The following is a 26,990-nucleotide window of genomic DNA, read 5'->3' as shown; positions in this document are numbered from 1 at the left end:
TAGTTTCAATGTATGTGTCAGGGCGACGTGTATGCGGTGAGCGAAGTCAAGCGCAGGACACCGAGCTACTGGCAGACGAACTTTACTAGAACAGTAATCAAAATACAAACAAAACCTCCAAACAGGGAGGAAACAAAATACGCATACACCCGAACACTGCCGACCTCACGGAAAACAATCACACACAATAACCAATGAAAGACAGGGGGTTATAAAGGGAATACAATAAAACATAATGGGAAACAGGTGAAAACAATCAGGACAAACTAGACAAACACCGAAACATAGATCGGTGGCAGCTAGTATTCCGGGGACGACGAACGCCGAAGCCTGCCCGAGCAAGGAGGAGGGGCAGCCTCGGCTGATTCCGTGACAGTATGGAATCACTTGGGAATTCCAGGATGTTGGGTAAACTTTTCTTTTAACTGTTTACAAACAAACAAACCTGAGTAATTTGATAATGATCATTTTGCACACAGAAAAACAAGTAAGACAGGCGCACTGGGCTAAAAATAGACCAGCCCATCTGGCATTTGCCCAAAATCCCTATTTTTTATATCTGCCTCCCACCAGGGACGGACTGGTCATCTGGCATTTCGGGCAAATGCCAGATGGGCTGGTCTATTTTTAGCCCAGTGCGCCTGTCTTACTTGTTTTTTTGTGTGCAAAATGATCATTACCTGACTAATAATGGGGGCCTCAAGGAAAAAAATGCCTGTGTGGAGGCCTCGAGGGGGAAAATGGGCCGGTGTGGGGGGGGGCCAAGGGTGTTTGCCTTTCACGCCAGCGACCCGAGTTTGCTTCCCTGCCCCACCAACTGTGTCTTTATGCCACATGTGTTTACTGTCAATTCCATACAGGCACATAGTAGTCTATGTTTGGGTCAGCTGTGTGAAAACCCTGCTGACAGATTCACAGAGTAAGGTCACTCCTGTACTGTGCTAATTTGAAATTCTTGTTGGTTGAAGTGTTGAAATGGACAACAGAAGACCAGTGGCTGCTGAGGAGATGCATTGGGAGCGGGAGAGGGATGAGGCGATTCAGCATTTTCATCAAGGGCACTCGTGGTAGGTGACTGGTGTTTGTGTGTGTGTGTGTGTGTGTGTGTGTGTGTATTCCTGGCCTATGAGGTGGCATTACTAATTTATTTGTATGTATTTTCCACGTGTGGTCATTCATTGACTCATGCTTCCTGTGTGTGTGTGCAGGGAAGGAGCTGGTGTCGTTCTGTGTGAGAGTGTCCAGGTTGTTCAACATGGACTGTGAGGATGCAGGTCAGAAACACAGATACCTGGCCCTGCTGACTGTCATCAGAGCCATCCATCTCACAGAGGGATCCAGCGTCATGGCTATCTGTCACATACCACGAGGTAAGGAGACTAAACTGGTGACAAAGTGCATTTCCCTGGGATCGATAAAGTCACCATGAAAAAAGATCAAGATTATTCATTCAAGAGAGAGCCAGGCCACATCGCCGTTACCTGTCCTGAAACTACTCACCTGCCCCTTGTCTGACCTATAGGGCTGCATACTCTTGAGTGCTGTGTTGATGTGTTGATGTTTTTTTCTTCATTTAAATCCCTTTGTCTATGCTCTCCTGTGTCTGTCTGGTAGATGAAATGATTAGCATTCTATCCAGTGAGCTACCCGACAGTGCCAGAAAGCAGATCATCGGTCAGATGTATAACAAAGCTTTACATCGGCTGCAGCACTATTGGCTTCCTCAGTTTCTAAGATACTGCAAGGACTCACTCTGGAGAGCTGCAGAGTGCAGCCAAATCGTTCAGGAGTACAGCGCCATCGCATCCCACTCTGCTCCTGCGGATTTGCTTGATATACCTGCTCGACTGGACCCAGGCCTGGGACAGGTGGAGGCAGAGCTGACTGGGGGTGCAACTGGGACCTACTGCTCCAAAAACACCAAGAGACTCCTCTGGATGCCCCATAAGGAACCACAGAACAGATCCGTAATGGTAGCCCGGGAGAAGGAGAAGATCCAAGATGTACGCCTCTGTTGCCAGTGGCTTCCTCTTGGGGTTGAAACAGACCAGGAAGGGTGCACTAATGTTGTGCATAGCAGTCAAACCAAATACCAGATTGATGCCACAACTGAACAATCCCTCAACATGCATGATGATACAAAATCCCAAACCTGCAGCAAACAAACCAGCAAAGTGGACAACCTCAAGTCCAGCCACAGAAGTGGCAACCCTCTCCCAAACATTGATGTTGAGGGGATCCAGGAGGGAGAAGTACTTATTCCACACACCTGTATGGAGACTCCTGCCTACTACCAGCCGTCTGTCTTACCAGTTCCCCCTGCACCCGCAACTCCAGAGTCCCACTGCTACAACTACCTTCAGCCTGCCCTGTCAGCTGACAGCTTGGCTGGTGGGCCCGTTAGCTTCCTTCCTGAGGGCCAGGGGAATGGAGAGAGAGCTGCAGCATCTGGGGCTCTGGCAGGACCTGGAGCTGTTCCTTAGCCTGGTACTCAGGTATGGAGATATTTACAAAATAATGTAAATTATTGAAAAAGAAATTACAAACAAATGTGTTGTTGTGAAAATACTGAATGCAACTTTCAAAATGAAACATCTGTAAAAATGCCCAAAGCGAGAAATATGTTTGTAAAATGTGCTGCGTTTAACAGAAAAAAACATTGTTGTATTTATGTGCTAATAATGATTTGTTTTTGGTAGTGATGACTCATTCACTTTTGTAAACTATATTTTATTTGACTGTAATCTATCTCCATACTCAGGGCCCAGGGAGATGACTCCCTCCACAGCCAGAGACAGGCTGTGGCAAGGAGGATCACACACACCTACCTGGGGGAGAACGCAGAGAGGGTAGGCCTCCTGGAGAGGGACACCAGCAGGCAGCTCTGTAGACTCCTGCCCTCTGGAGCAGTCATACCGTGGATATACACAGCCAAACATGAGATCTGTAAGGTAAAGTCAGCATGTTGACATACAGTTATGTTTGAATGTTAAAAAAAATCTTGTGAATATTTTAGAATGTCTTGAGTCAATGTATTGGTAATGGACATTTTTTGCAGGTGCTTTGTGCATCTTATGATTCCTTTTTGGACGAAGAAGACAAACATTTCTGTTCCTGTCTGGTAACTGATTTTATTTAGTTTTATGCAAATTGATTATACAATACAACAGTATTGTCCATAGTTACAGTGAACAACGGAAATGTGTGTCCCCCTCCTTTTACACACACACACACACACACACACACACGTATCTTCCCATCTCCCCTTTAACTCTGTTGAGGGTTATCTTATGTTATCAAATTTACCCTTCTGATTTGACCATCAGGAGAGTGCCAGTGTGAACTGCGGTCAGATGCTATCTCCTAGTGGCCAGAACACAGAAGAGCAGCAGGTCAGGAGGATGAGGGAGGCTCTGGCCCTTTGTCAGTCCTGCTGTAGCCATGGAGACACAGAGCAGCTCTCTGATAGGCAGGAGAACTGGGCCATGATGGCTCTAGAGGACGTGAAGAGAGGAGGGTCTGTCCACCTGCACTACAAGAAGACTGGTAGGAACGTAACCAAGGACTAACACAGAGGAGTTAAGGAGAGTAAGGGGGATGTGCGGATTCAGTTGTAACTAAGGCTACTAGAGAGCAATGCAGGTGTTACTACAGAATGCACAATGAAAGAATGATAAGTTTAACTCCATGTATAGTTGCATTGTAACATTTCTATTATGTGGAAAGCACACTTACAGGATAAGGAATCAAGGCCCTGTGAATACAGTCATTGTGTCTGTCTCTAGAGCCACTTGATCTGCCGTTTGACTTGCTGGCGGTGAGGTACCCAAAGCTGGCAGTGGAGAATCTGAGTGTTAACTATTTGCTGTACCAGAAGAGGAAGCCTTTCTCAGACGGCGAAAGCTCTAAGCCAGTATCCGCTGGTTCCTTGATGAAGAAAGCCCCTCTGATGTTGAAGAAAGACAACAGTTTTGTTCGCAGGCTGTCTATGAGGCCAAGGTACTGTTGGGACACCACCTTAAATGCTTCCTTGTTCATTGAGTTCATTGACTCATTGTTTATCTATTGAGTGTATCTAATATAGCATAAGTAAGAATCTTCAGCTACCACCGATTTTGCAGAAGCCGGCTGTTTTGTAGAAGGTTTTACTTGCAATGATTGTGATAAGTGGCTCTTTTACTTACTTTAGTTGAATAAGAGCTCTAAGAGCACCTTCTAAATGACTAAAATGTTAATGTGTATATGGCTGTATTGTTTGTCTCCGTGCTACAGGTCGTTTGGAGATGTGTTCCGGAACCCGGTGAGTCTGGACTACTTCAAGCGCTTTCTGCGTTTCCACTATGCCCAAGGAGCGCTGCTCTTCACACTGGAAGTAGAGAAGCTGAGAGCCATCGACCGGCCGACACCTCAGAAGATCAAAATCCTCGCCATCGTGAATAAGTTCTTACGCCGGGATGACCCCAGTACAGTCCTCAAATCCTTATTCATTATTCCTGTCAGATTCTGTCCTTGGTGACCTTTAGTCAAGTTGACATCAATGGTGCCTTATTCTCTTTGCTGTCATACATTGGTAATGCTGGCTGGTAAAACATTATTTCCCTCCTTTCTCTGCAATATGAGATGAGGTACTCTTTTCTAACTTTGCTTAGTCTTCTTGGCCCCCTAGGGAGCATTGTGTGTCCACCATGGCTCTCCATCTCACTATTTTCTGCTGATACTCTTAAAGGACTGTCTGTATTATACTGAAAGAGATGTATTGAAGTGAAAAGGCTAACACGACTAGCATCTTCCCACAGTGGGCTATCTGCAGTGCAATGCTGACATCATCTCCCAGGTGGCTCAGATGAGAACTGTTTCCTGTGAGGTTCTCTACACAATCCAGGACCTGGTCACCAAGTCACTGGAAGGAACATGGTATTGGGATTATTTATCCATGTGGACATGAGTTGATTTAGCCTGGTCCTATATTTGTTTGTGCTGTATAGCCAACTCCTATGGTCGTTGTTATGCCAAACATGACAATAACCATAGAAGTTGGCAAGATGGAACAAACAGATCTGGGACCAGGCTATGGATGATTGATGCTACTTGACAGAACTCTGTGATTGATGTGATGTGTGTTTGTTTGGATGCAGACAAAACAGTGTGTGTTAATCCGATGTGTGTGTTTGGATGATTCCCTGCAGGTTCAAGCAGTACCAAGACACGTTCCCACCATGTCCTGCTGTGGGCTCAGAGTCCTGCCTGAGAGGAGCCATACTGAAGAACAAACTGGTAGAAACAACACCCAGCCTCTCATCCTCTATGTACTGTTAGACACTAGACAGTTGTACAATCACTGTATAACCCTCTTGGGCAATGGTATCTAAAATGTTCTCTCTCATTCATTCATTCATTAATTCACTCACTCACTCACTCCTTATGCACCTCACCCTGAAGAAAAATGTCTGGATGGTGTTTTGCCGATTCATCAAGACAGTCTGTAAGTTTCAAAACGCAATGAAGGATCCTCGCACGAGGACTGAGTTTGAGCTGTACCTGAGAATGAGCTACCGCCACTTCTCCGAAGGTAAGCTGTCCTCAGTCCCTTATCTCCATTCTGGTCCTGGTTCTGGTGCTGAACAATGTATAGTTTCTCCAGGTGCTACAGAAAAAATAAATATTAATAAAAAAGGACAAATCTCCAGCACACTGGTGATCTTGGATGTTCCACAAACCAATGTTTCGGTGTTAGACCTTCATCAGGGTTTTAAACCTAGTTCTGGTGCCAGCAGTATACACAACTAAGTTGACCTTGTCTCCTATAGCATGTGACTCCCCTGCCCCTCCTAAAGAAGAGGGGGATACCTCCCACATGAAGAGACGGGTCGTTAACGGTAAAGTCATTATCATTGACTTCCTCATCAACGACCTATCTTTCTACCTGGAGAGTGAGAGGTAAGATTGAGCTGTCTCACAAGGTCACGTATCCTTCTTACATTATTGACATTCACTTCTATTCACAGTTTCAATTTAAAGGTCCAATATCAAATAATTTCTGGATAAAAATTAAGTACCTTGCTCTGATTGTTTTCAATTAAAATGGTCAAAAAGAAACAAAAGTAGCTTCTTAGCAAAGAGCAATTTCTCAAGCAAGAAATTTACTAGGACTGTCTGGGAGTGGTCTGAGTGGGGAAAACAGAAAATTAGCTGTTATTTACAGAGGTTTGGAAATCTCTTTCTTATTGGTCTATAAACAAATGTACTGGCCAAAACTCCATCCCACCAAAACAGGCTGAAATTTCAGGCAGTCTTTTCAAACAGCTCTTACACCAGGGGTTCCCAAACTTTTTTGGCCCTCAACCCCATTTTGATATCTGAAAATTCTCACGACCCCAACCATGAGGAAAAAATTATGTAATTAACAGCCAATGTATACTTTTTTAATGGGGGCTATGGCAGTCAATTGAAATTCTAACAGTATTTCTGACTGTATTCTAAACTCACCATCATTTACTTTTAATGTGGGGATAATGACAGTCATTTGCAAATTAGTCTGATATAATGCATCTTATCTCACCACCACTAATGAGATGGGTGTGCTTGATGCATGTCATGTCGGTTCTTCTCAAAGTCAGGGTGTGTGGTCCTCATCTCTGTCAAGTCAGGGTGTGTGCGCACCTCATCTCTGCTGTCACAGCCAACATGGATCGATACAGTGCCTTGCAAAAGTATTCATCCCACTTGGTGTTTTTCCTATTTTGTTGCATTACAACCTGTAATTTAAATAGATTTTTATTTGGATTTCATGTAATGGAGATACACAAAATAGTCTGAATTGGTGAAGTGAAATTAAAAAAATAACTTGTTTCATAAAATTCAAAAAAATGTATATTGGAAAAGTGGTGCGTGCATATATATTCACCCCCTTTGCTATGAAGCCCCTAAATAAGATCTGGTGCAACCAATTAACTTCAGAATTCATTTAATTAGTTAAATAAAGTCCACCTGTGTGCAATATAAGTGTCACATGATCTGTCACATGATCTCAGTATATATACACCTGTTCTGAAAGGCCCCAGAGTCTGCAACACCACTAAGCAAGGGGCATCACCAAGCAAGCGGCACCATGAAGACCAAGGAGCTCTCCAAACAGGTCAGGGACAAAGTTGTGGAGAAGTACAGATCAGGGTTGGGTTATAAAAAAATATCGGAAACATTGAACATCCCACGGAGCATCATTAAATCCATTATTAAAAAATTGAAAGAATATGGCACCACAACAAACCTGCCAAGAGAGGGCCGCCCACTAAAACTCACGGTCCAGGCAAGGAGGGCATTAATCAGAGAGGCAACAAAGGGACCAAAGATTGGAGTATCTGGAGTATCTATCCATAGGACCGCTTTAAGCCATACACTCCACAAAGGTGGGCTTTACGGAAGAGTGGCCAGAAAAAAGCCATTGCTTGAAGACAAAAATGAGCAAACACGTTTGGTGTTCGCCAAAAGGCATGTGGGAGACTCCCCAAACAAATGGAAGAAGGTACTCTGGTCAGATGAGACTAAAATTGAGCTTTTTGGCCATCAAGGAAAACACTATGTCTGGCGCAAACCCAACATCTCTCATCACCCCAAGAACACCATCCCCACAGTGAAGCATGGTGGTGGCAGCATCATGCTGTGGGGATGTTTTTAATCGGCAGGGACTGGGAAACTGGTCAGAATTGAAGGAATGATGGATGGCGCTAAATACAGGGAAATACTTGAGGGAAACCTGTTTCAGTCTTCCAGAGATTTGAGACTAGGACGGCGGTTCAGCTTCCAGCAGGACAATGACCCTAAGCATACTGCTAAAGCAACACTCGAGTGGTTTAAGGAGAAACATTTAAATGTCTTGGAATGGCCTAGTCAAAGCCCAGACCTCAATCCAATTGAGAATCTGTGGTATGACTTAAAGATTGCTGTACACCAGGGGAACCCATCCAACTTGAAGGAGAAGGAGCAGTTTTGCCTTGAAGAATGGGCAAAAATCCCAGTGGCTATATGTGCCAAGCTTATAGAGACATACCCCAAGACACTTGCAGCTGTAATTGCTGCAAATGGTGGCGCTACAAAGTATTGACTTTGTGAATAGTTATGCACGCTCAGGTTTTCTGTTTTTTTGTCTTATTTCTTGTCTGTTTCACAAAAAATAAATATTTTGCATCTTCAAAGTGTTAGGCATGTTGTGTAAATCAAATTGTACAAACCCCTCCAAAAAATCAATTTTAATTCCACGTTGCAAGGCAACAAAATAGGAAAAAATGCCAAGGGGGATGAATACTTTCGCAAGCCACTGTATTTGGTTTTAATGCAGACAAGAGCACTGAATCCAGCTTCACACAGATGAGCTGGCGAAGGGTACCTTGGGTTTTATGGTGCTTTCAAGACAACTGGGAACTCTGAAAAGTACAAGGTCAAATCATGACATCAGTGATCTTCAGGTCGGAGCTCTACAAAGAGCCCCGAGTTCCCAAATTGGAATTCTGAGTTTAATGACCGTAAAATAATAATAATCCAAGTTGGAGCTTGGTTTTTTTCCCAGAGTTCCCAGTTTTCTTGAACACAATGAAGTTGGAAGTCAGATAGTTCCAAGTTCCCAGGTCCCAGTTGTTTTTGAACGTGGCATTAATGCTCAGAGGGAGACGGCAGGGTATTCCCTTTGAGTCAGGGAACTCCTCTGTAGTGACCCGTGAATGCATTCACATGACAGCTCGATCAGCTGTTCGATTTCACTTACAGGCATGTCAACTGAGCCAGGATCAAAGTCAAACGGATTAGGAAGTATATCCCAAAGTGCTCTTCCAAGCGTTGGAGGTGAGCAGTCATCACTCGTGTGGGACCCTTACTGATGCTGTTTTCTGTTAGAAACATGCACAGCTGAGGGAAGGGGCATGGTTCAATTTTGAAAGACTCTCTCTCCAATAAGAATTCTTTCCTCTGAATCCACTGATTCAGTCAGTCATCTGTAGAATGTTTTTGTATTTTCCTTGCATGGTTGCATTCAGTTTGTTCAGTTTCCCAAATATGTCTGTTTTCATTACACTGAACGTCAACCAAAACGTTTCTTTTTTTCTACTTCCATTGTGAATGACAACAGTTCCACTCTCAATGCGAAAAATCTTTCCAACAATCCCCCTCGATAACCACCAAGCCTCAGTGTGAAATAGAACATTGTCATGCTCTGATCCATTTACATTTACATTTACGTCATTTAGCAGACGCTCTTATCCAGAGCGACTTACAAATTGGTGCATTCACCTTATAGCCAGTGGGATAAACACTTTACAATATGTTTTTTTTCTTTTTCTTTGGGGTGGGGTAAGGGGGGGGGGTAGAATGATTGCTTTATCCTATCCCAGGTATTCCTTAAAGAGGTGGGGTTTCAAGTGTCTCCGGAAGGTGGTGAGTGACTCCGCTGTCCTGGCATCGTGAGGGAGCTTGTTCTACCATTGGGGTGCCAGAGCAGCGAACAGTTTTGACTGGGCTGAGCGGGAACTGTGCTTCCGCAGAGGTAGGGGGGCCAGCAGGCCAGAGGTGGATGAACGCAATGCCCTCGTTTGGGTGTAGGGACTGATCAGAGCCTGAAGGTACGGAGGTGCCGTTCCCCTCACAGCTCCATAGGCAAGCACCATGGTCTTGTAGCAGATGCGAGCTTCAAGCTGGAGTGTGTGGAGGAGCGGGGTGACGTGAGAGAACTTGGGAAGGTTGAACACCAGACGGGCTGCGGCATTCTGGATGAGTTGTAGGGGTTTAATGGCACAGGCAGGGAGCCCAGCCAACAGCGAGTTGCAGTAATCCAGACGGGAGATGACAAGTGACTGGATTAGGACCTGTGCCGCTTCCTGTGTAAGGCAGGGTCGTACTCTCCGAATGTTGTAGAGCATGAACCTACCCATGTCTCCACATAGTTTTGCAAACAGGCGTGCGCACAGTGGTTGTGGTTTGATGTAGTTTACAAATGAAGTTACCTGCTGCAGTATATCTCAGAGTTCTGTGCTCAGTTCTTTTGCCGCCAGTTTCTCTCTGTGTACTATACAATGCGCCCATATGGTAGAGGGAGACACATTCATAATTAGAGTGCAGAGGCCCCTGCCTGCTGTCCCGCCATAGATGGAGCCCCATCTGTGCAAAAGCCAACCATTCGATCCCATGGAATCTGTTTTTCGTCAATATAACCACACAGCACACTGAACATCCCCTGTGCCATTTCATGCTTGGCAATCGTGAGACAGAACAATATGTCCTCGTGAATAGCATCCCCCGACATGTATAGCGAACAAAAGTCAATGCATGGGCATCTCGGCCCTCTCAGCTAAAGTCCATTTGGAGAGCATAGGCTGGGGAGGTTTTGAGTCGTTCAGAGTTTCCTCTTGATTGCTAGCAATAGCATAAATTATTAGTTTAACAGTGTTATCTGACAAAGGTATTGATGTGAGTTTCTGTACCACTGCCTCCCCACACATTGTTTTCACCATATCAATTGTGGCCGGTAATATCAAAGTCTCTGCAATAGTGTGTTGTTTCATAGGGAAGTGGGCCTAGCCATTGACCGTGGGAATGATTCAAGTGCAACGGTCAAGTGCGGCCTTTTCCCATGATCTAAGGGCGCTCTCTGGTTGAAATCTATCTTTTAGATTTGAATAATTTTTATTTCGATTTTTAAGGTTAATCACTTTACAATGATTTTGAGATACAAAGACAATATTATATTATCTATATATTATCCCGCGACCCCATTTTCATGTCAGTGACCCCGAGTTTGGGAACCGACGTCTTACACTAAAAGGGCATTATTATCATAATTTTAAAAATGTCACAGTATTATTCCAACCTCATAGTGTGGATATATACACTGAGTGTACAAAACATTAAGAACCCCCCCCCCCCCATGGACTCTACAAGATGTTGAAAGCTTTCCATAGGGATGCTGGCTCATGTTGACTCCACAGGAAAACTGTTGAGCGTGAAAATCATTAGCTTTGCAGTTCTTGACACAAACTGGTGCGTCTGGCACCTACTACCATACCCCGTTCAAAGGCAATTAAATATTTTGTCTTGCCCATTCACCCTCTGAATGGCACACATGCACAATCCATGTCTCAATTGTCTCAAGGCTTAAAAATCATTTTTTAACCTGTCTCCTCCCCTTCATGTACACTGATTTGAGTGGATTTAACAAGTGACATCAATAAGGGATCATAGCTTTCACCTGGTCAGTCTATGTCATGGAAATATCAGGTGTTCTTAATGTTTTGGACTGCACTGGGCCTTTATGTAGTTTTAGACTAGTATTTGTGTTGGTTGCATAATGTTAGTGTATGTTTGTTTTGAATCGTTAAAGGTTTCAGTTCTGTCTGTGCTGTTAACCCCATAAGATCTATGGGCCTGGGTTTCCACTAAGATAACATATGGAATTGTTTTAAGATGGTCATACCAAGGATCATTTAGTTATTTGATTTAGAATTTTAAGACCCCTGTAGTTATAAAAAAACAAACTAAACAAAAAATATTTGATGAAATATTGAATTTGGCCTTAATGCTATTAGCCCATAGAAAAGCATTGAATAACATATTAATTCATACATTTTTGCGACCCATATTTAACCCCCTTTTTGGGCACTAAAGTAGCCAATCCCTAAGCCTTTAGCCCTGTCTTGGGACCTGTCTATTGTGCTTGAGGTGATTTTTCTGCAACTTTTTGAGCCGCTGGAAAGTGTGCAGTTGAAATATCTCTCCTTCAAGACGGCTTTGCTGATTGCCCTTTCAGCCCGCCGCCCTTCAACTCTATGGAAGAAGGGCGTCTCTACTGTTTATGTCCAGTACACACGTTGTATCTACTTGGATTGAACGAGAGCATGGCGCAAGAGGGACCAACTCTTCGTGTCCTGGGCGCCCCCATGCAAAGATGGGCCCCTCTCTCGTCAACTGCTATCCCATTGGGTAGTGGAGGCTATTATATTAACGTATAATACTGTACTAATGGTTTACAGCCCCTGGAGGGCCTGAGGGCTCATTCTACCAGAGGTTTGGCTACCTCCCGGGTTACTTTCAGACGAGTCTTGTGAGGCTTGCGGGCGTCAACAGGACAATGACCCAACACACCTCCAGGCTGTGTAAGGGCTATTTTACCAAGAAAGAGAGTGATGGAGTGCTGCTTCAGATGACCTGGCCTCCACAATGCCCCGACCTCAACCCAATTGAGATGGTTTGGGATGAGTCGGACGGCAGAGTGAAGGAAAAGCAGCCAACAAGTGCTCAGCATAGGTGGGAACTCCTTCAAGACTGTTGGAAAAGCATTCCAGGTGAAGCTGGTTGAGAGAATGCCAAGAATGTGCAAAGCTGTCATCAAGGCAAAGGGTGTCTATTTGAAGAATCTCAAATATAAAATATATTTTGATTTGTTTAACACTTTTTTGGTTACTACTTGATTCCATATCTGTTATTTCATAGTTTTGAAGTCTTCACTATTATTCTACAATGTAGAAAATAGTAAAAATAAAGAAAAACCCTTGAATGAGTAGGTGTGTCCAAACAGATGACTGGTAGTGTACGTATTGGTGAGCATCTCACCTTTCGATTAGTGTGTAGGCCAAACCGTTTGGACACTACAGACCGAAGTTGGCACATCGGCGGTACTGACTTCAGATGAGTCCTGTGACGCTTGTGGGGATTGTAGAGCAAAACGGTGAACACCGTCGTGTTCGTGAGAGTCTCATCTTTCCATAGAGGGGACATAATAGTTTGTAGCCCAAACCGGACGCTACAGAAAGTTTTGTGAGAAGACTGATTTTCGGGATAGATGCGGTAAAGAGGTCCATGGAACTCGACCCAGACAATGGAAATGCCATGGAAATGCGTGGGGGAAAGATCCTGAATCCCCCCCCCCCAGCAAAATGTGCCTACTTTTAGGCAATTTTTAATGTGTATTTCACACTATATTGAGGTAGAAATCGAAGTATAATGCTTGTATGGATGTCAACCCCAATAGATGTTCATGCCATTGTCACCAATCAACTACATTGCAGTTAAAAACGACTGACTACCACCACCGATTTCTGTATGCTAGCTATGCTACCAGCTTATACAAACATGAGTTAGTATTAGCATTCACTTCTTCTAAACCTGGAAAGGGACTACTTCTAAATGTTATGCAGCGAAAACAGCCAAATATATCCAAATCGGACTTTAGTAACCACATCGAGGGCCTGTTACAATACATCAATCATGACGGATTTGACGAATATCCACTTTGTTAGATTTATTGAATGTGTGCCAATCCGGCAGCTTTCTTCTATCCCCCACGGTCTGCGTTCCATTGACCTCTTTACCGCACCTATGTCTCCTGGTCTGAAAAACACAGCTGTAGCTCTGCCACTTTCCACCGCAGATGCAGGAGGCTGACATCGGCGGATGTGATACACAGCCCGTGCAAAAAAAAAAACATATCTCTAGCTTAAACAGACACATTTTTATGGGGCTGTTTTTATTATGCTAATTAGATTTCCGCAGGGTGCAGACATCAACTCTTTAATGTGTGTCCTGATACCGCTAACCTGTTGTTTTTGTTGTTGTTGTGTTGCAGGTTCAGGAACATGGCAGATTCAGGCTCAGTGATGGCGTCTGCAGGGATGTATGGAGAGAATGACCATGCTATGCTACACCAGAAGGCTGACATGATCATCAAGATCTTCCTCAAGTCAGAGATCTCTCCCAAACTCAGGGTAGGACTACTTAGTTCAGATGTCTTATATGATACTGTGGTTTTATATGATATCATGTTTTATATGATACTTATTAAATTTTTTATTTTCATCTGCAGTCCCATTGGCTGTCTTTTTATATCCCATATCGTGTTATGGTTAATATAATATGGTAACTCTGTGCTGCTTTGTTTGTAGATAAACATAGCTGAGACCCAGAGGGATGCCATACTGCTGCTATGCTCCACAGGGAAAGTAGACAGAGGACTGTTCCACCCAGCTATCATAACCATCTTCCCCAACCTCATCTTCTGCTGGAAAAAGTGACCTATAGCTAGTGTTATTATTACTATCAATATTACAGTACATGCTGTTACACATTTTGGTATTTAGGGAAACCTCTTTATCTGTGACTTTATGTAATACCTTTCTATATACATAATTTCACGAGGCAACAGTCTGATATTACTTTCCCCCATAATGGTTTAATTCTAGCCTGTGTACCAGACAGTAAGAGAGCAGCAACAGACTAGTACCCAGGCTAGTTGAACGGACCTTGCTGAGAAAAACTGATCCCTCCCCTGCTTTAGGTTCTGTAATCAGAAGTTGGCGAAGAACCTGTATGGAGTCAAGCCTACTAAGAAGCAGGAGGTCTCCTCCACCCCAGACTACATGGGCCCGCTGCTCATAGATAACGACTGGTACCGCAAGGTCAAAACCATCATGTCCATGACAGGTCAGTTCCACTGTCCAAGACAGTTAGAGAGCAGAGTAGGGAATCTTTATAAGCCCATAGGAACAATATGTAAATAAATGTACTGTACATATAGATGATATTAAAACACGGAGTTGCCTATATGCAGCCAAAACAGAAAAATAAATGCGGTCAGAGACCTACTTGAGTAGCACCACCCCCTCAAGATTCTGAGCCTGCCTGGCAGGGTTGGTCCTACAAAGCCAGAGCCCCCTGATGGTAGAGCATAATATACAAGGAAATTCTCAAAGCTGCTAATGAGAACCTTGACGACCTTGTACCTAACCGGTGGGGATTCCGGTAGGGTACCCCCACCCAGGTAGTGGCAGTGCTGGCAACACTGGCTGCAGTAACCCATGCGGAGGGGGTCACACTCGGACAATCAGAGAGGGGGCATATTATTGTGGCCCTGGGGGCACAAAATAATTAAAGGTCTGACTGCACGGAAATGCTTGGGAAAAATGGTTACAACGGGGGACCAGAGTGTTAGTGTCTCAGGGGAAGAGGGTGGATCTGATCTCCACCACCTAGGACTTGACATAGATTAATCAAATCTCACATTGTTGTCAATTTTTGCTGAATCTTGCATGCTTTCTCAAACAGCTGTAACTGTATATGCATTCGTAAATCAGGTCCTTTCTTGAGTTGGGCTCTGGGATGTAACAACCGTTGAGCATCTGATATTATGGTTGATTGTGGAGGAAATGGGTTGAGTGTGTTAGAGTATGTGCGTGTATGTGTGTGTTTATCCCACATCTGTTGCAAGGGGGTAAGGATGTTAGGGAAAATATAGGATGAACCACAATAATTGTTTGCTAAAATAAGAATTGCTTGACAAAAATGTAATGTAATGGCAATCCGGGTTATAGGTAACAATCCTACGCATGAACTGCCAACATTATTACGCATATTAATTGATAATGATGGAAATTAAGATATGCAAGATATTTGAATAGATATATATTTTTAAATAGCTATATATATATTGAGGTGAGAGCATTGGAAATGCTTTTGGCGGTTGACCTGCTTCTGTATTGTGGGTGGCACTGTGTGCTGTTTTCGATGGATGGGTCCTGGCCTCTCGGGGGCCTAGGGATCCGGGGGGACGGGGGTGGTTTGCCGATCACTGGGATGACGGCCCAACTTGGGATGGGGAGGGGCTTTAGCGGGGGTAATAGTGTAGAACAATTAGAGGGTTACTTAGTAGCAATGCAAATATCATGTTACAGATACAGTATATGGACAGTCAATCACTATGGTATTTTTTATTGGCACATTTACAAACATATATTATGATAAATAGATTTGAAACTTGTATCTCATTATGGTATGTGGTGAAATAAGTATAGTCAGTTATAATTGTAATGGCTTAGCAGATAATAACAAAATAAGAACAATATTGGCTCAAAGAGAAGGAATATAATATCTATTGTTTACAGGAAACTCATTCAACAATTCTAGATGAAGTTGCGTGGAAAAACGAATGGGGGGATGAAATATACTTCTCCCATGGGCAAAGAAACTCAAAAGGGGTGAAGATATTAATTAACAGTAATTTGTCCAAACAGATCCGCAAGGTACAGTGGGGGAAAAAAGTATTTAGTCAGCCACCAATTGTGCAAGTTCTCCCACTTAAAAAGATGAGAGAGCCTGTAATTTTCATCATAGGTACACGTCAACTATGACAGACAAATTGAGGGAAAAAAATCCACAAAATCACATTGTAGGATTTTTAATGAATTTATTTGCAAATTATGGTGGAAAATAAGTATTTGGTCACCTACAAACAAGCAAGATTTCTGGCTCTCACAGACCTGTAACTTCTTCTTTAAGAGGCTCCTCTGTCCTCCACTCGTTACCTGTATTAATGGCACCTGTTTGAACTTGTTATCAGTATAAAAGACACCTGTCCACAACCTCAAACAGTCACACTCCAAACACCACTATGGCCAAGACCAAAGAGCTGTCAAAGGACAACAGAAACAAAATTGTAGACCTGCACCAGGCTGGGAAGACTGAATCTGCAATAGGTAAGCAGCTTGGTTTGAAGAAATCAACTGTGGGAGCAATTATTAGGAAATGGAAGACATACAAGACCACTGATAATCTCCCTCGATCTGGTGTTCCACGCAAGATCTCACCCCGTGGGGTCAAAATGATCACAAGAACGGTGAGCAAAAATCCCAGAACCACACGGGGGGACCTAGTGAATGACCTGCAGAGAGCTGGGACCAAAGTAACAAAGCCTACCATCAGTAACACACTACGCCGCCAGGGACTCAAATCCTGCAGTGCCAGACGTGTCCCCCTGCTTAAGCCAGTACATGTCCAGGCCCGTCTGAAGTTTGCTAGAGTGCATTTGAATGATCCAGAAGAGGATTGGGAGAATGTCATATGGTCAGATGAAACCAAAATAGAACTTTTTGGTAAAAACTCAACTCGGTCGTGTTTGGAGGACAAAGAATGCTGAGTTGCATCCAAAGAACACCATACCTACTGTGAAGCATGGGGGGTGGAAACATCATGCTTTGGGGCTGTTTTTCTGCAAAGGGACCAGGACGACTGATCCGTGTAAAGGAAAGAATGAATGGGGCCATGTATCGTGAGATTTTTAGTGAAAACCTCCTTCCATCAGCAAGGGCATTGAAGATGAAACGTGGCTGGGTCTTTCAGCATGACAATGATCCCAAACACACTGCCCGGGCAACGAAGGAGTGGCTTCGTAAGAAGCATTTCAAGGTCCTGGAGTGGCCTAGCCAGTCTCCAGATCTCAACCCCATAGAAAATCTTTGGAGGGAGTTGAAAGTCCGTGTTGCCCAGCGACAGCCCCAAAACATCACTGCTCTAGAGGAGATCTGCATGGAGGAATGGGCCAAAATACCAGCAACAGTGTGTGAAAACCTTGTGAAGACTTACAGAAAACGTTTGACCTATGTCATTGCCAACAAAGGGTATATAACAAAGTATTGAGAAACTTTTTTTTATTGACCAAATACTTATTTTCCACCATAATTTGCAAATAAATTCATAAAAAATCCTACAATGTGATTTTCAGGATTTTTTTTCTCATTTTGTCTGTCATAGTTGACGTGTACCTATGATGAAAATTACAGGCCTCTCTCATCTGTTTAAGTGGGAGAACTTGCACAATTGGTGGCTGACTAAATACTTTTTTCCCCCACTGTAGATGGATTATTTTAAATATGTTATTGGACCATAAACAGAAATGGCTCATTAACCTTTACGGACCAAATAATGATGATCCACACTTCTTTGACAATATATATAATAAATTATCAACCCTGCAAGTAATACAAGACTATATTATTATGGTGGGAGATTATAATACTGTTTTAAATAGCTCAATGGACCGTAAAGGAAATCACACTACAAACTATCACCCTCATGCTCTTAAGGAAATCGTGAATGTCATGGATACATTAGAACTAGTAGATATATGGAGGCTTAAATATCCTGATCTAGTGAGATATACATGGCGGAGACTCAATCAAGCTAGTCGTCTTGACTTCTTTCTTATGTCATTCTCGTTGGCACCAAAAGTTTAAAAAGTGTTGATAGGGGACAGAATGCGGTCGCACCATCATATAATTGGCATATATATGATAACTTGTTTTTAACTAGGACAGAGGAATTTATAACTGATTTTTTCCGACATAACATAGGTACAGCAAATCCCCTTATTGTATGGGACACTTTTAAATGTTCCTTTAGAGGCCATGCAATTCAGTACTCATCTCAAAAACAAAAGCAATTTAGGTCAAAGACTCCATACTAACAAAGGAAATAGAAGGTCTAACAGAACAGATAGATAGCAATAAAACCTGTAACATAGAGGCTCAGGATAAATTAGAGGAAAAACAAAAATAAATGGAGAAACTTATTCAAGAAAGATTAAGTGTAATATATTATAAAAATAAAGCAAACTGGATGGAATATGGGGAAAAATGCACCAAATTATCTTCAACATAGGAATGCTACCAAAAAATAATTTACTGAAACTGGTTACAAATGACAGAGTCACCCATGATTCACCAAATCTGGGGTGGCAGGTAGCTTAGTGGGTAAGAGTGTTGTGCCAGTAACCGAAAGGTCGCTGGTTCTAATCCCCGAGCCGACTAGGTGAAAAATCTGTCGATGTGCCCTTAAGCAAGGCACTTAACCCTAATTGCTCCTGTAAGTCACTCTGGATAAGAGCGTCTGCTAAATGACAAAACATAAATGATATTTTGAAGGAGGAAATAAAGTACTTTAAGCATATGTTTTCGTTTCAGTCGCCTCCATCTCCTCTAACTGAAGCAAATTGTAGAGATTTTTTTTCTATTGATAATGTAAAATTAACAGCCATACAGAAAGACACATGTGAAGGTGAAATTACAGAGGAGGAACTTCTGGATGCAATTAAAGACTTTAAGTCTGGGAAAACTCCAGGGTTGGATGGCATACCAGTCAAGGTATACCAAACCTTTTTTGACATACTCAGAAGACCGTTATTAGCATGTTTTAACCACTCCTATGTAAATGGTAGATTATCAGACACTCAAGAAGAAGGTCTGATTTCATTATTACTGAAACAGGATACAAGTGGGAAATATAAAGATCCAGTCCATTAAAAAAAATGGAGGCCCCTTACACTTCAGTGTTGTGAAGCAAAAATTCTAGCAAAATGTATAGCGCATAGAATTAAAAAGGTATTGTCGGACATTATTCATTCTAATCAGACAGGTTTTTTACATGGGCGATACATTGGAGATAATATAAGGCAAGTACTGGAAACAATAGAACACTATGAAAAATCTGGGAAACCAGGCCTACTATTCATAGCAGACGTCGAAAAGGCATTTGATAAAGTACGACTGGGGTTTATATATAAATGCCTGGAGCATTTCAATTTCGGAGAATCTCTTATAAAATGGGTTAAAATCATGTATAGTAACCCTAGGTGTAAAATAGTAAATAATGGCTATTTCTCCAAAAGTTTTAAACTGTCAAGAGGAGTGAAACAAGGTTGTCCACTATCGGCACATCTATTTATTATGGCCATCGAAATGTTAGCTATTAAAATCAGATCCAACAATAATATAAAGGGATTAGAAATCCAGGGCTTAAAAACAAAGGTGTCATTGTACGCTGATGATTCATGTTTTCTGTTAAATCCACATTTTACACTTTAGTCATTTAGCAGACGCTCTTATCCAGAGCGACTTACAGTTGGTGAGTGCATATATTTTCATACTGCCCCCCGTGGGAAACGAACCCACAACCCTGGCATTGAAAGCAGCATGCTCTACCAACTGAGCTACAGGGGACTACAGTGGGGGAAAAAAGTATTTAGTCAGCCACCAATTGTGCAAGTTCTCCCACTTAAAAAGATGAGAGGCCTGTAATTTTCATCATAGGTACACGTCAACTATGACAGACAAAATGAGAAAAAAAATCCAGAAAATCACATTGTAGGATTTTTGATGAATTTATTTGCAAATTATGGTGGAAAATAAGTATTTGGTCAATAACAAACGTTTCTCAATACTTTTTTAAATACCCTTTGTTGGCAATGACACAGGTCAAACGTTCTCTGTAAGTCTTCACAAGGTTTTCACACACTGTTGCTGGTATTTTGGCCCATTCCTCCATGCAGATCTCCTCTAGAGCAGTGATGTTTTGGGGCTGTCGCTGGGCAACACAGACTTTCAACTCCCTCCAAGGATTTTCAATGGGGTTGAGATCTGGAGACTGGATAGGCCACTCCAGGACCTTGAAATGCTTCTTACGAAGCCACTCCTTCGTTGCCCGGGCGGTGTGTTTGGAATCATTGTCATGCTGAAAGACCCAGCCATGTTTCATCTTCAATGCCCTTGCTGATGGAAGGAGGTTTTCCCTCAAAATCTCACGATACATGGCCCCATTCATTCTTTCCTTTACACGGATCAGTCGTCCTGGTCCCTTTGCAGAAAAACAGCCCCAAAGCATGATGTTTCCACCCCCATGCTTCACCGTAGGTATGGTGTTCTTTGGATGCAACTCAGCATTCTTTGTCCTCCAAACACGACGAGTTGAGTTTTTACCAAAAAGTTCTATTTTGGTTTCATCTGACCATATGACATTCTCCCAATCCTCTTCTGGATCATTCAAAGGCACTCTAGCAAACTTCAGACGGGCCTGGACATGTACTGGCTTAAGCAGGGGGACACGTCTGGCACTGCAGGATTTGAGTCCCTGGCGGCGTAGTGTGTTACTGATGGTAGGCTTTGTTACTTTGGTCCCAGCTCTCTGCAGGTCATTCACTAGGTCCCCCCGTGTGGTTCTGGGATTTTTGCTCACCGTTCTTGTGATCATTTTGACCCCACGGGGTGAGATCTTGCGTGGAGCCCCAGATCAAGGGAGATTATCAGTGGTCTTGTATGTCTTCCATTTCCTAATAATTGCTCCCACAGTTGATTTCTTCAAACCAAGCTGCTTACCTATTGTAGATTCAGTCTTCCCAGCCTGTTGCAGGTCTACAATTTTGTTTCTGGTGTCCTTTGACAGCTCTTTGGTCTTGGCCATAGTGGAGTTTGGAGTGTGACTGTTTGAGGTTGTGGACAGGTGTCTTTTATACTGATAACAAGTTCAAACAGGTGCCATTAATACAGGTAACGAGTGGAGGACATAGGAGCCTCTTAAAGAAGAAGTTACAGGTCTGTGAGAGCCAGAAATCCTGCTTGTTTGTAGGTGACCAAATACCTATTTTCCACCATAATTTGCAAATAAAATCATAAAAAATCCTACAATGTGATTTTCTGGAGAAAAAAATTCTCAATTTGTCTGTCATAGTTGACGTGTACCTATGATGAAAATTACAGGTCTCTCTCATCTTTTTAAGTGGGAGAACTTGCACAATTGGTGGCTGACTAAATACTTTTTTCCCCCACTGTATATCCACAACTCGAATCCCTCCACAGCCTCATAGAGGATCTAGATACATTTTCTACCCTCTCTGGATTACAACCAAATTATGCTAAATGTACTATATTATGTATTGGATCACCAACAATTTTTACATTACCATGTAGTTTACCAATAAAATGGTCTGATGGTGATGTGGATATACTCGGAATACATATCCCAAATGAAATAAATGATCTCACTCCAATACATTTTAATAGAAAGTTAGCAAAAATAGATAAGATCGTGCTACCATGGAAAGGTAAATACCTGTCAATTTGTGGAAAAATCACCCTGATTAACTCTTTAGTATTATCCCAGTTGACCTATTTGCTTATTGTCTTGCCTACGCCTAGCGAACAGTTTTTTAAATTATATGAGAAAAAAATATTCCATTTTATTTGGAACGGCAAGCCAGACAAAATTAAACATGCCTATTTATATAATGAATATGAATTCTGAGGACAGAAATTATTAAATATTAAAGAATTAGACCTATCACTAAAAGCTTCAGTCATACAAAAGTTATACTAAAATCCGAACTGGTTCTCTAGCAAATTAGTAAGATTGTCTCACCCAATGTTCAAGAATGGACTTTTTCCCTTTATTCAGATTACAACCACTCACTTTAAGTTATTTGAAAAGGAAATAATCTCCCAAATATCACTATTTCTAAGGTATACCAGGTTAATTTAAGGACCAAAGGATTGACAGCCGTCCCATATAGATTGCAAAATAGTTGGGAAGAGATTTTTGATGTACCGATGCCATGGCATAGTGTTTATGAACTGATACGCAAAACGACGTCGGATTCAAAACTTTTCAATTTAAATTATTATACAAAATTCTTGCTACCAGTAGAATGTTATTTATATGGGTGATACAATCATCCCAGATCTGCAGATTTTGCTGCTAAGAGACAGAATCATTAGATCATTTGTTTTGGTACTGTCCATTTGTAGCTTGTTTTTGGACACAGGTCTAGGAATGGCTAAAGGATTGCAATATTTACCTGGAGCTAACCCTGCAGATAGCACTACTGGGTGATCTGAAAAGTCAAGGTCAATCGATCAATAATATAATAATACTTTTAGCAAACATTTTTATTTTCAATTTACAATCTGTAGAAACAATGAGAATAGAAGGGTTCAGAACTTTTGTGAAACATCACAGTACAGTTGAAAAATGAATGGCAAATAGAAATCCAATATGAATGGTGTTAAGAGATAGATAGGTGGTGTTGAATGGAGTTGAAGGATGGGACTAATAACAACTAACAACAACTAATATCAACAAGATAACTAATGTAAAACTACTGTGTCCATAATACGTTTATAGGTTATAGGTTGAAAGGTTTTGTGAAAGAGCACAGTTAGAAAGATATGGCATATAGAAGCAAACCGGATGGACATCATGAAAATGATCGGAGAGGTTGAGGGTAGAGGAAGTTCAGGAGTAAAAATAAACAAAATAGAATTATTGTAAAATTGACTATGTCCATAAAATGTATATAGTATGTACAGTGGGGAGAACAAGTATTTGATACACTGCCGATTTTTCAGGTTTTCCTACTTACAAAGCATGTAGAGGTCTGTAATTTTTATCATAGGTACACTTCAACTGTGAGAGACAGAATCTAAAACAGAAATCCAGAAAATAACATTGTATGATTTTTAAGTAATTCATTTGCATTTTATTGCATGACATAAGTATTTGATACATCAGAAAAGCAGAACTTAATATTTGGTACAGAAACCTTTGTTTGCAATTACAGAGATCAGACGTTCCCTGTAGGTCTTGACCAGGTTTGCACACACTGCAGCAGGGATTTTGGCCCACTCCTCCATACAGACCTTCTCCAGATCCTTCAGGTTTCGGGGCTGTCGCTGGGCAATACGGACTTTCAGCTCCCTCCAAAGATTTTCTATTGGGTTCAGGTCTGGAGACTGGCTAGGCCACTCCAGGACCTTGAGATGCTTCTTACGGAGCCACTCCTTAGTTGCCCTGGCTGTGTGTTTCGGGTCGTTGTCATGCTGGAAGACCCAGCCACGACCCATCTTCAATGCTCTTACTGAGGGAAGGAGGTTGTTGGCCAAGATCTCGCGATACATGGCCCCATCCATCCTCCCCTCAATACGGTGCAGTAGTCCTGACCCTTTGCAGAAAAGCATCCCCAAAGAATGATGTTTCCACCTCCATGCTTCACGGTTGGGATGGTGTTCTTGGGGTTGTTCTCATCCTTCTTCTTCCTCCAAACACGGCGAGTGGAGGTTAGACCAAAAAGCTCAATTTTTGTCTCATCAGACCACATGACCTTCTCCCATTCCTCCTCTGGATCATCCAGATGGTCATTGGCAAACTTCAGACAGGCCTGGACATGCGCTGGCTTGAGCAGGGGGACCTTGCGTGCGCTGCAGGAATTGAATCCATGACGGCGTAGTGTGTTACTAATGGTTTTCTTTGAGACTGTGGTCCCAGCTCTCTTCAGGTCATTGACCAGGTCCTGCCGTGTAGTTCTGGGCTGATCCCTCACCTTCGTCATGATCGTTGATGCCCCACGAGGTGAGATCTTGCATGGAGCCCCAGACCGAGGGTGATTGACCGTCATCTTGAACTTCTTCCATTTTCTTATAATTGCGCCAACAGTTGTTGCCTTCACACCAAGCTGCTTGCCTATTGTCCTGTAGCCCATCCCAGCCTTGTGCAGGTCTACAATTTTATCCCTGATGTCCTTACACAGCTCTCTGGTCTTGGCCATTGTGGAGGGGTTGGAGTCTGTTTGATTGAGTGTGTGGACAGGTGTCTTTTATACAGGTAATGAGTTCAAACAGGTGCAGTTAATACAGGTAATGAATGGAGAACAGGAGGGCTTCTTAAAGAAAAATGAACAGGTCTGTGAGAGCCGGAATTCTTACTGGTTGGTAGGTGATCAAATACTTATGTCATGCAATAAAATGCAAATTAATTACTTAAAAATCATACAATGTGATTTTCTGGATTTTTGTTTTAGATTCCGTCTCTCACAGTTGAAGTGTACCTATTATACAAATTACAGACCTCTACATGCTTTGTAAGTAGGAAAACCTGCAAAATCGTCAGTGTATCAAATACTTGTTCTCCCCACTGTGTATATATATATATATATATATATATATATATATATATATATATATATATATATGTATGTGTGAGAAAAAACTAACATAAGTGGGATTGGAAGTGATGCAGACAATTACATTGATGGAAGTTACAATCTATCTGCAATATTAAAGCTGATCTACCCCCTAACAAAAAAAAATATCTTTAAAATAAATACACGGAGTACAAACAGTTTGGCTAAAGACTCTCCAGTTGGTTGTTTGAGAAGTGACATCATCTCTACGTCAACAGAGGACCACACCACTCTGACGTTTACAGTCCACCATGGACTCAAACTGATCCTGCCTCAAGCCATACTGGATCTGAAACTGTCACACAATGATATGCCACTGCCACACAAGGCCCCCAGTCGCCAGAGATCTGTGCCAACCTACAGCGGGCCACACACTGAGTATGTATTTCTGTTTTTCTGTGTTAAGTGGAAAAAAATTGCTTGATTGATGTCAAACGGTTATTCCAGTATTTGGAGACAGACACATGTATGTAAATATATACTTGTTTTATGTGTGATCTGTCTTTTTCTAGCCACCCAGTGTTGGACGCACATCAGAAACACCAACATTACAGGTGAGTGCTGTCTTGTCTGTGTTTCATCTTATGCATAGCACAAGGGGATGCAATCGCTCCACTGACAACCCAGACAGACACCATACATCAGCAGGAGGGGGAATATTCTTTAAACCTCTAAATTAGTTACTTGTCTGATTTGTTTTAGAGAATGCCAAAATTATTAGTCAAATTGATTGGCGTTGTTGTTGTAGTTTCCACCCGCCACCAGCAGAGAGCAGCATAAGCCAAGACGGATCCTCTCTCTGATCAGTGAGGACAACTGGAGCAGCCAGTTGCGTTGAATAAACAATACTAATTTACTCATGCATTAGATCTTCTTATTGATTTTTTCTAAAATGCTAAAATCACAAAGATATTGGCACTTATATTTGCTAATTTGTTACAGACCATTTTTATGAAGGAAACAACAGAGCAACCAATACAATATTTCTGTAACCCTTGTAAGATCATATTTTTAAAGGCAGAGTTAATAACCAGTAAATGGTTTGCTCTGCTCTCCTCCTAGGCTGTGCTTCTAAAAAAACATATTTGGGGGTTAGCTCAAAGCTGTTAAGTCAGGCACTTAAATGAGAATCGAGACTCAACATTGGTATTCCTCCTGCTAACAGAAAGGGTACAGTAATTGGCTAATTTCAGCTCTAACGTGCCATAAAAGCCCTTACTATCCCTTTTAATTAAGCCTCAGTGAAAAGCCTTGCTTTGCAACAATAAAAACGATGTCAAATCAGTATGTAGAACAATGCTGTACATGTCAGAAAATTGATCTACACAGTAGTTTGAATTAAAAAGTTTCCAACAGGGGAATAACTAGGACAGGCCAGTAGAAAATGGTTATTGTGTGTGGTCTGGGCTCATTCTAAATTACCTCCTTTGTTACCACTGTAGAAAAGCAATTAAAACAGAGGGGGGATTTGTGTGTTTCTATTCTCCAGGAAACTGTCAGCTGCGCTGTCTGACTTTATTTTTTATTTTTTAGAAGGAATCAAATTCCTCATGCCCACTCTGCTTAAATATTAGGGCAGGCAAATTTACATTGTACCTTGGAGTGAATTAAGGTCTGTGAGGAGGAAAATGTTCGGCTGGGGACGAACAAAGGCACTGCCTGCACTAATTATTGGCGATGGAAATCCTGTTTTTGCGCGTTATTGTGACAGAGAATATGAGTCTATCTGATACCTTGTCAGAGTTATTAAAAATGACGGTCTGCACAGTGTGAATCTGAATGCAGCCTTAGGCCCTGTTTTTATTATGGATTGTGAAGTTAGTCTTTTCTTTCACTCTCTCACATTAGACTTTCAAGTGGCGCTGCTGCTGTCATTGTTCAGTTTGCTTGTTTGTTCTCTGCCTAGAATATAAGAACATAAAAATGTATAATATATTCTGTTAAATACACTTATTAACATTTGGAATTGATTAGTGACACTTGTGGTTTTAACTGTGCATTTTAAATCATCAAAGGTTAACACTATCATTACAGTATTTACAAATGTGGACTTCAACCTTAATAATACTGAAATGTTCAGAATGAGTACACGCCACAGTATATTTCTATAAAGATCTCTACACATTGAGTGTTTCATGTGCGATCTCTTGCCTCACCTCAGTCAGTCTGCCATGCAACCCCCTTTTATTTCCTCTCCTCCTCAGCTAAATGTCAGCAGTCTCCAGTTTGTAGTCTTGGTGAGAGAGAGAGAGCGAAGGGGGGGAATAGAGAGGGAGGTGGAGAGAGAAGGAGAGTGAGAGAGAAGGAGACCTGCCAGAGGCATTAGACAGCGAATGGCTAATTTCCCTAAAACACACTTTTAATTAAACAAATGGCCATGGAGAGGGGAGAGGAAAATATA

At 42.1% G+C, this 26,990-nt stretch overlaps 1 protein-coding gene across 1 annotated transcript; it reads left to right on the top strand.

Annotated features, from left to right (window-relative positions):
* The first annotated feature begins 1,788 nt into the window (after positions 1 to 1,788).
* On the top strand, positions 1,789 to 25,411 carry LOC121540043 (regulator of G-protein signaling protein-like). The gene is made up of 16 exons (XM_041848687.2): positions 1,789 to 2,495; positions 2,762 to 2,951; positions 3,059 to 3,121; positions 3,327 to 3,546; positions 3,786 to 3,999; positions 4,273 to 4,463; positions 4,797 to 4,914; positions 5,187 to 5,274; positions 5,440 to 5,569; positions 5,808 to 5,937; positions 13,604 to 13,742; positions 13,920 to 14,044; positions 14,312 to 14,457; positions 24,808 to 24,967; positions 25,102 to 25,143; positions 25,338 to 25,411. Exons 1-16 carry the CDS (start codon positions 2,002 to 2,004, stop codon positions 25,390 to 25,392), a joined length of 2,505 nt encoding a protein of 834 aa, XP_041704621.2. The 5' UTR covers positions 1,789 to 2,001; the 3' UTR covers positions 25,393 to 25,411.
* Positions 25,412 to 26,990: the final 1,579 nt, after the last annotated feature.

The sequence above is a fragment of the Coregonus clupeaformis genome, chromosome 26 (assembly GCF_020615455.1).
Source record: "Coregonus clupeaformis isolate EN_2021a chromosome 26, ASM2061545v1, whole genome shotgun sequence".
Lineage (NCBI taxonomy): Eukaryota > Metazoa > Chordata > Actinopteri > Salmoniformes > Salmonidae > Coregonus > Coregonus clupeaformis.
This window is presented reverse-complemented; position numbering and strand designations above follow the sequence as displayed.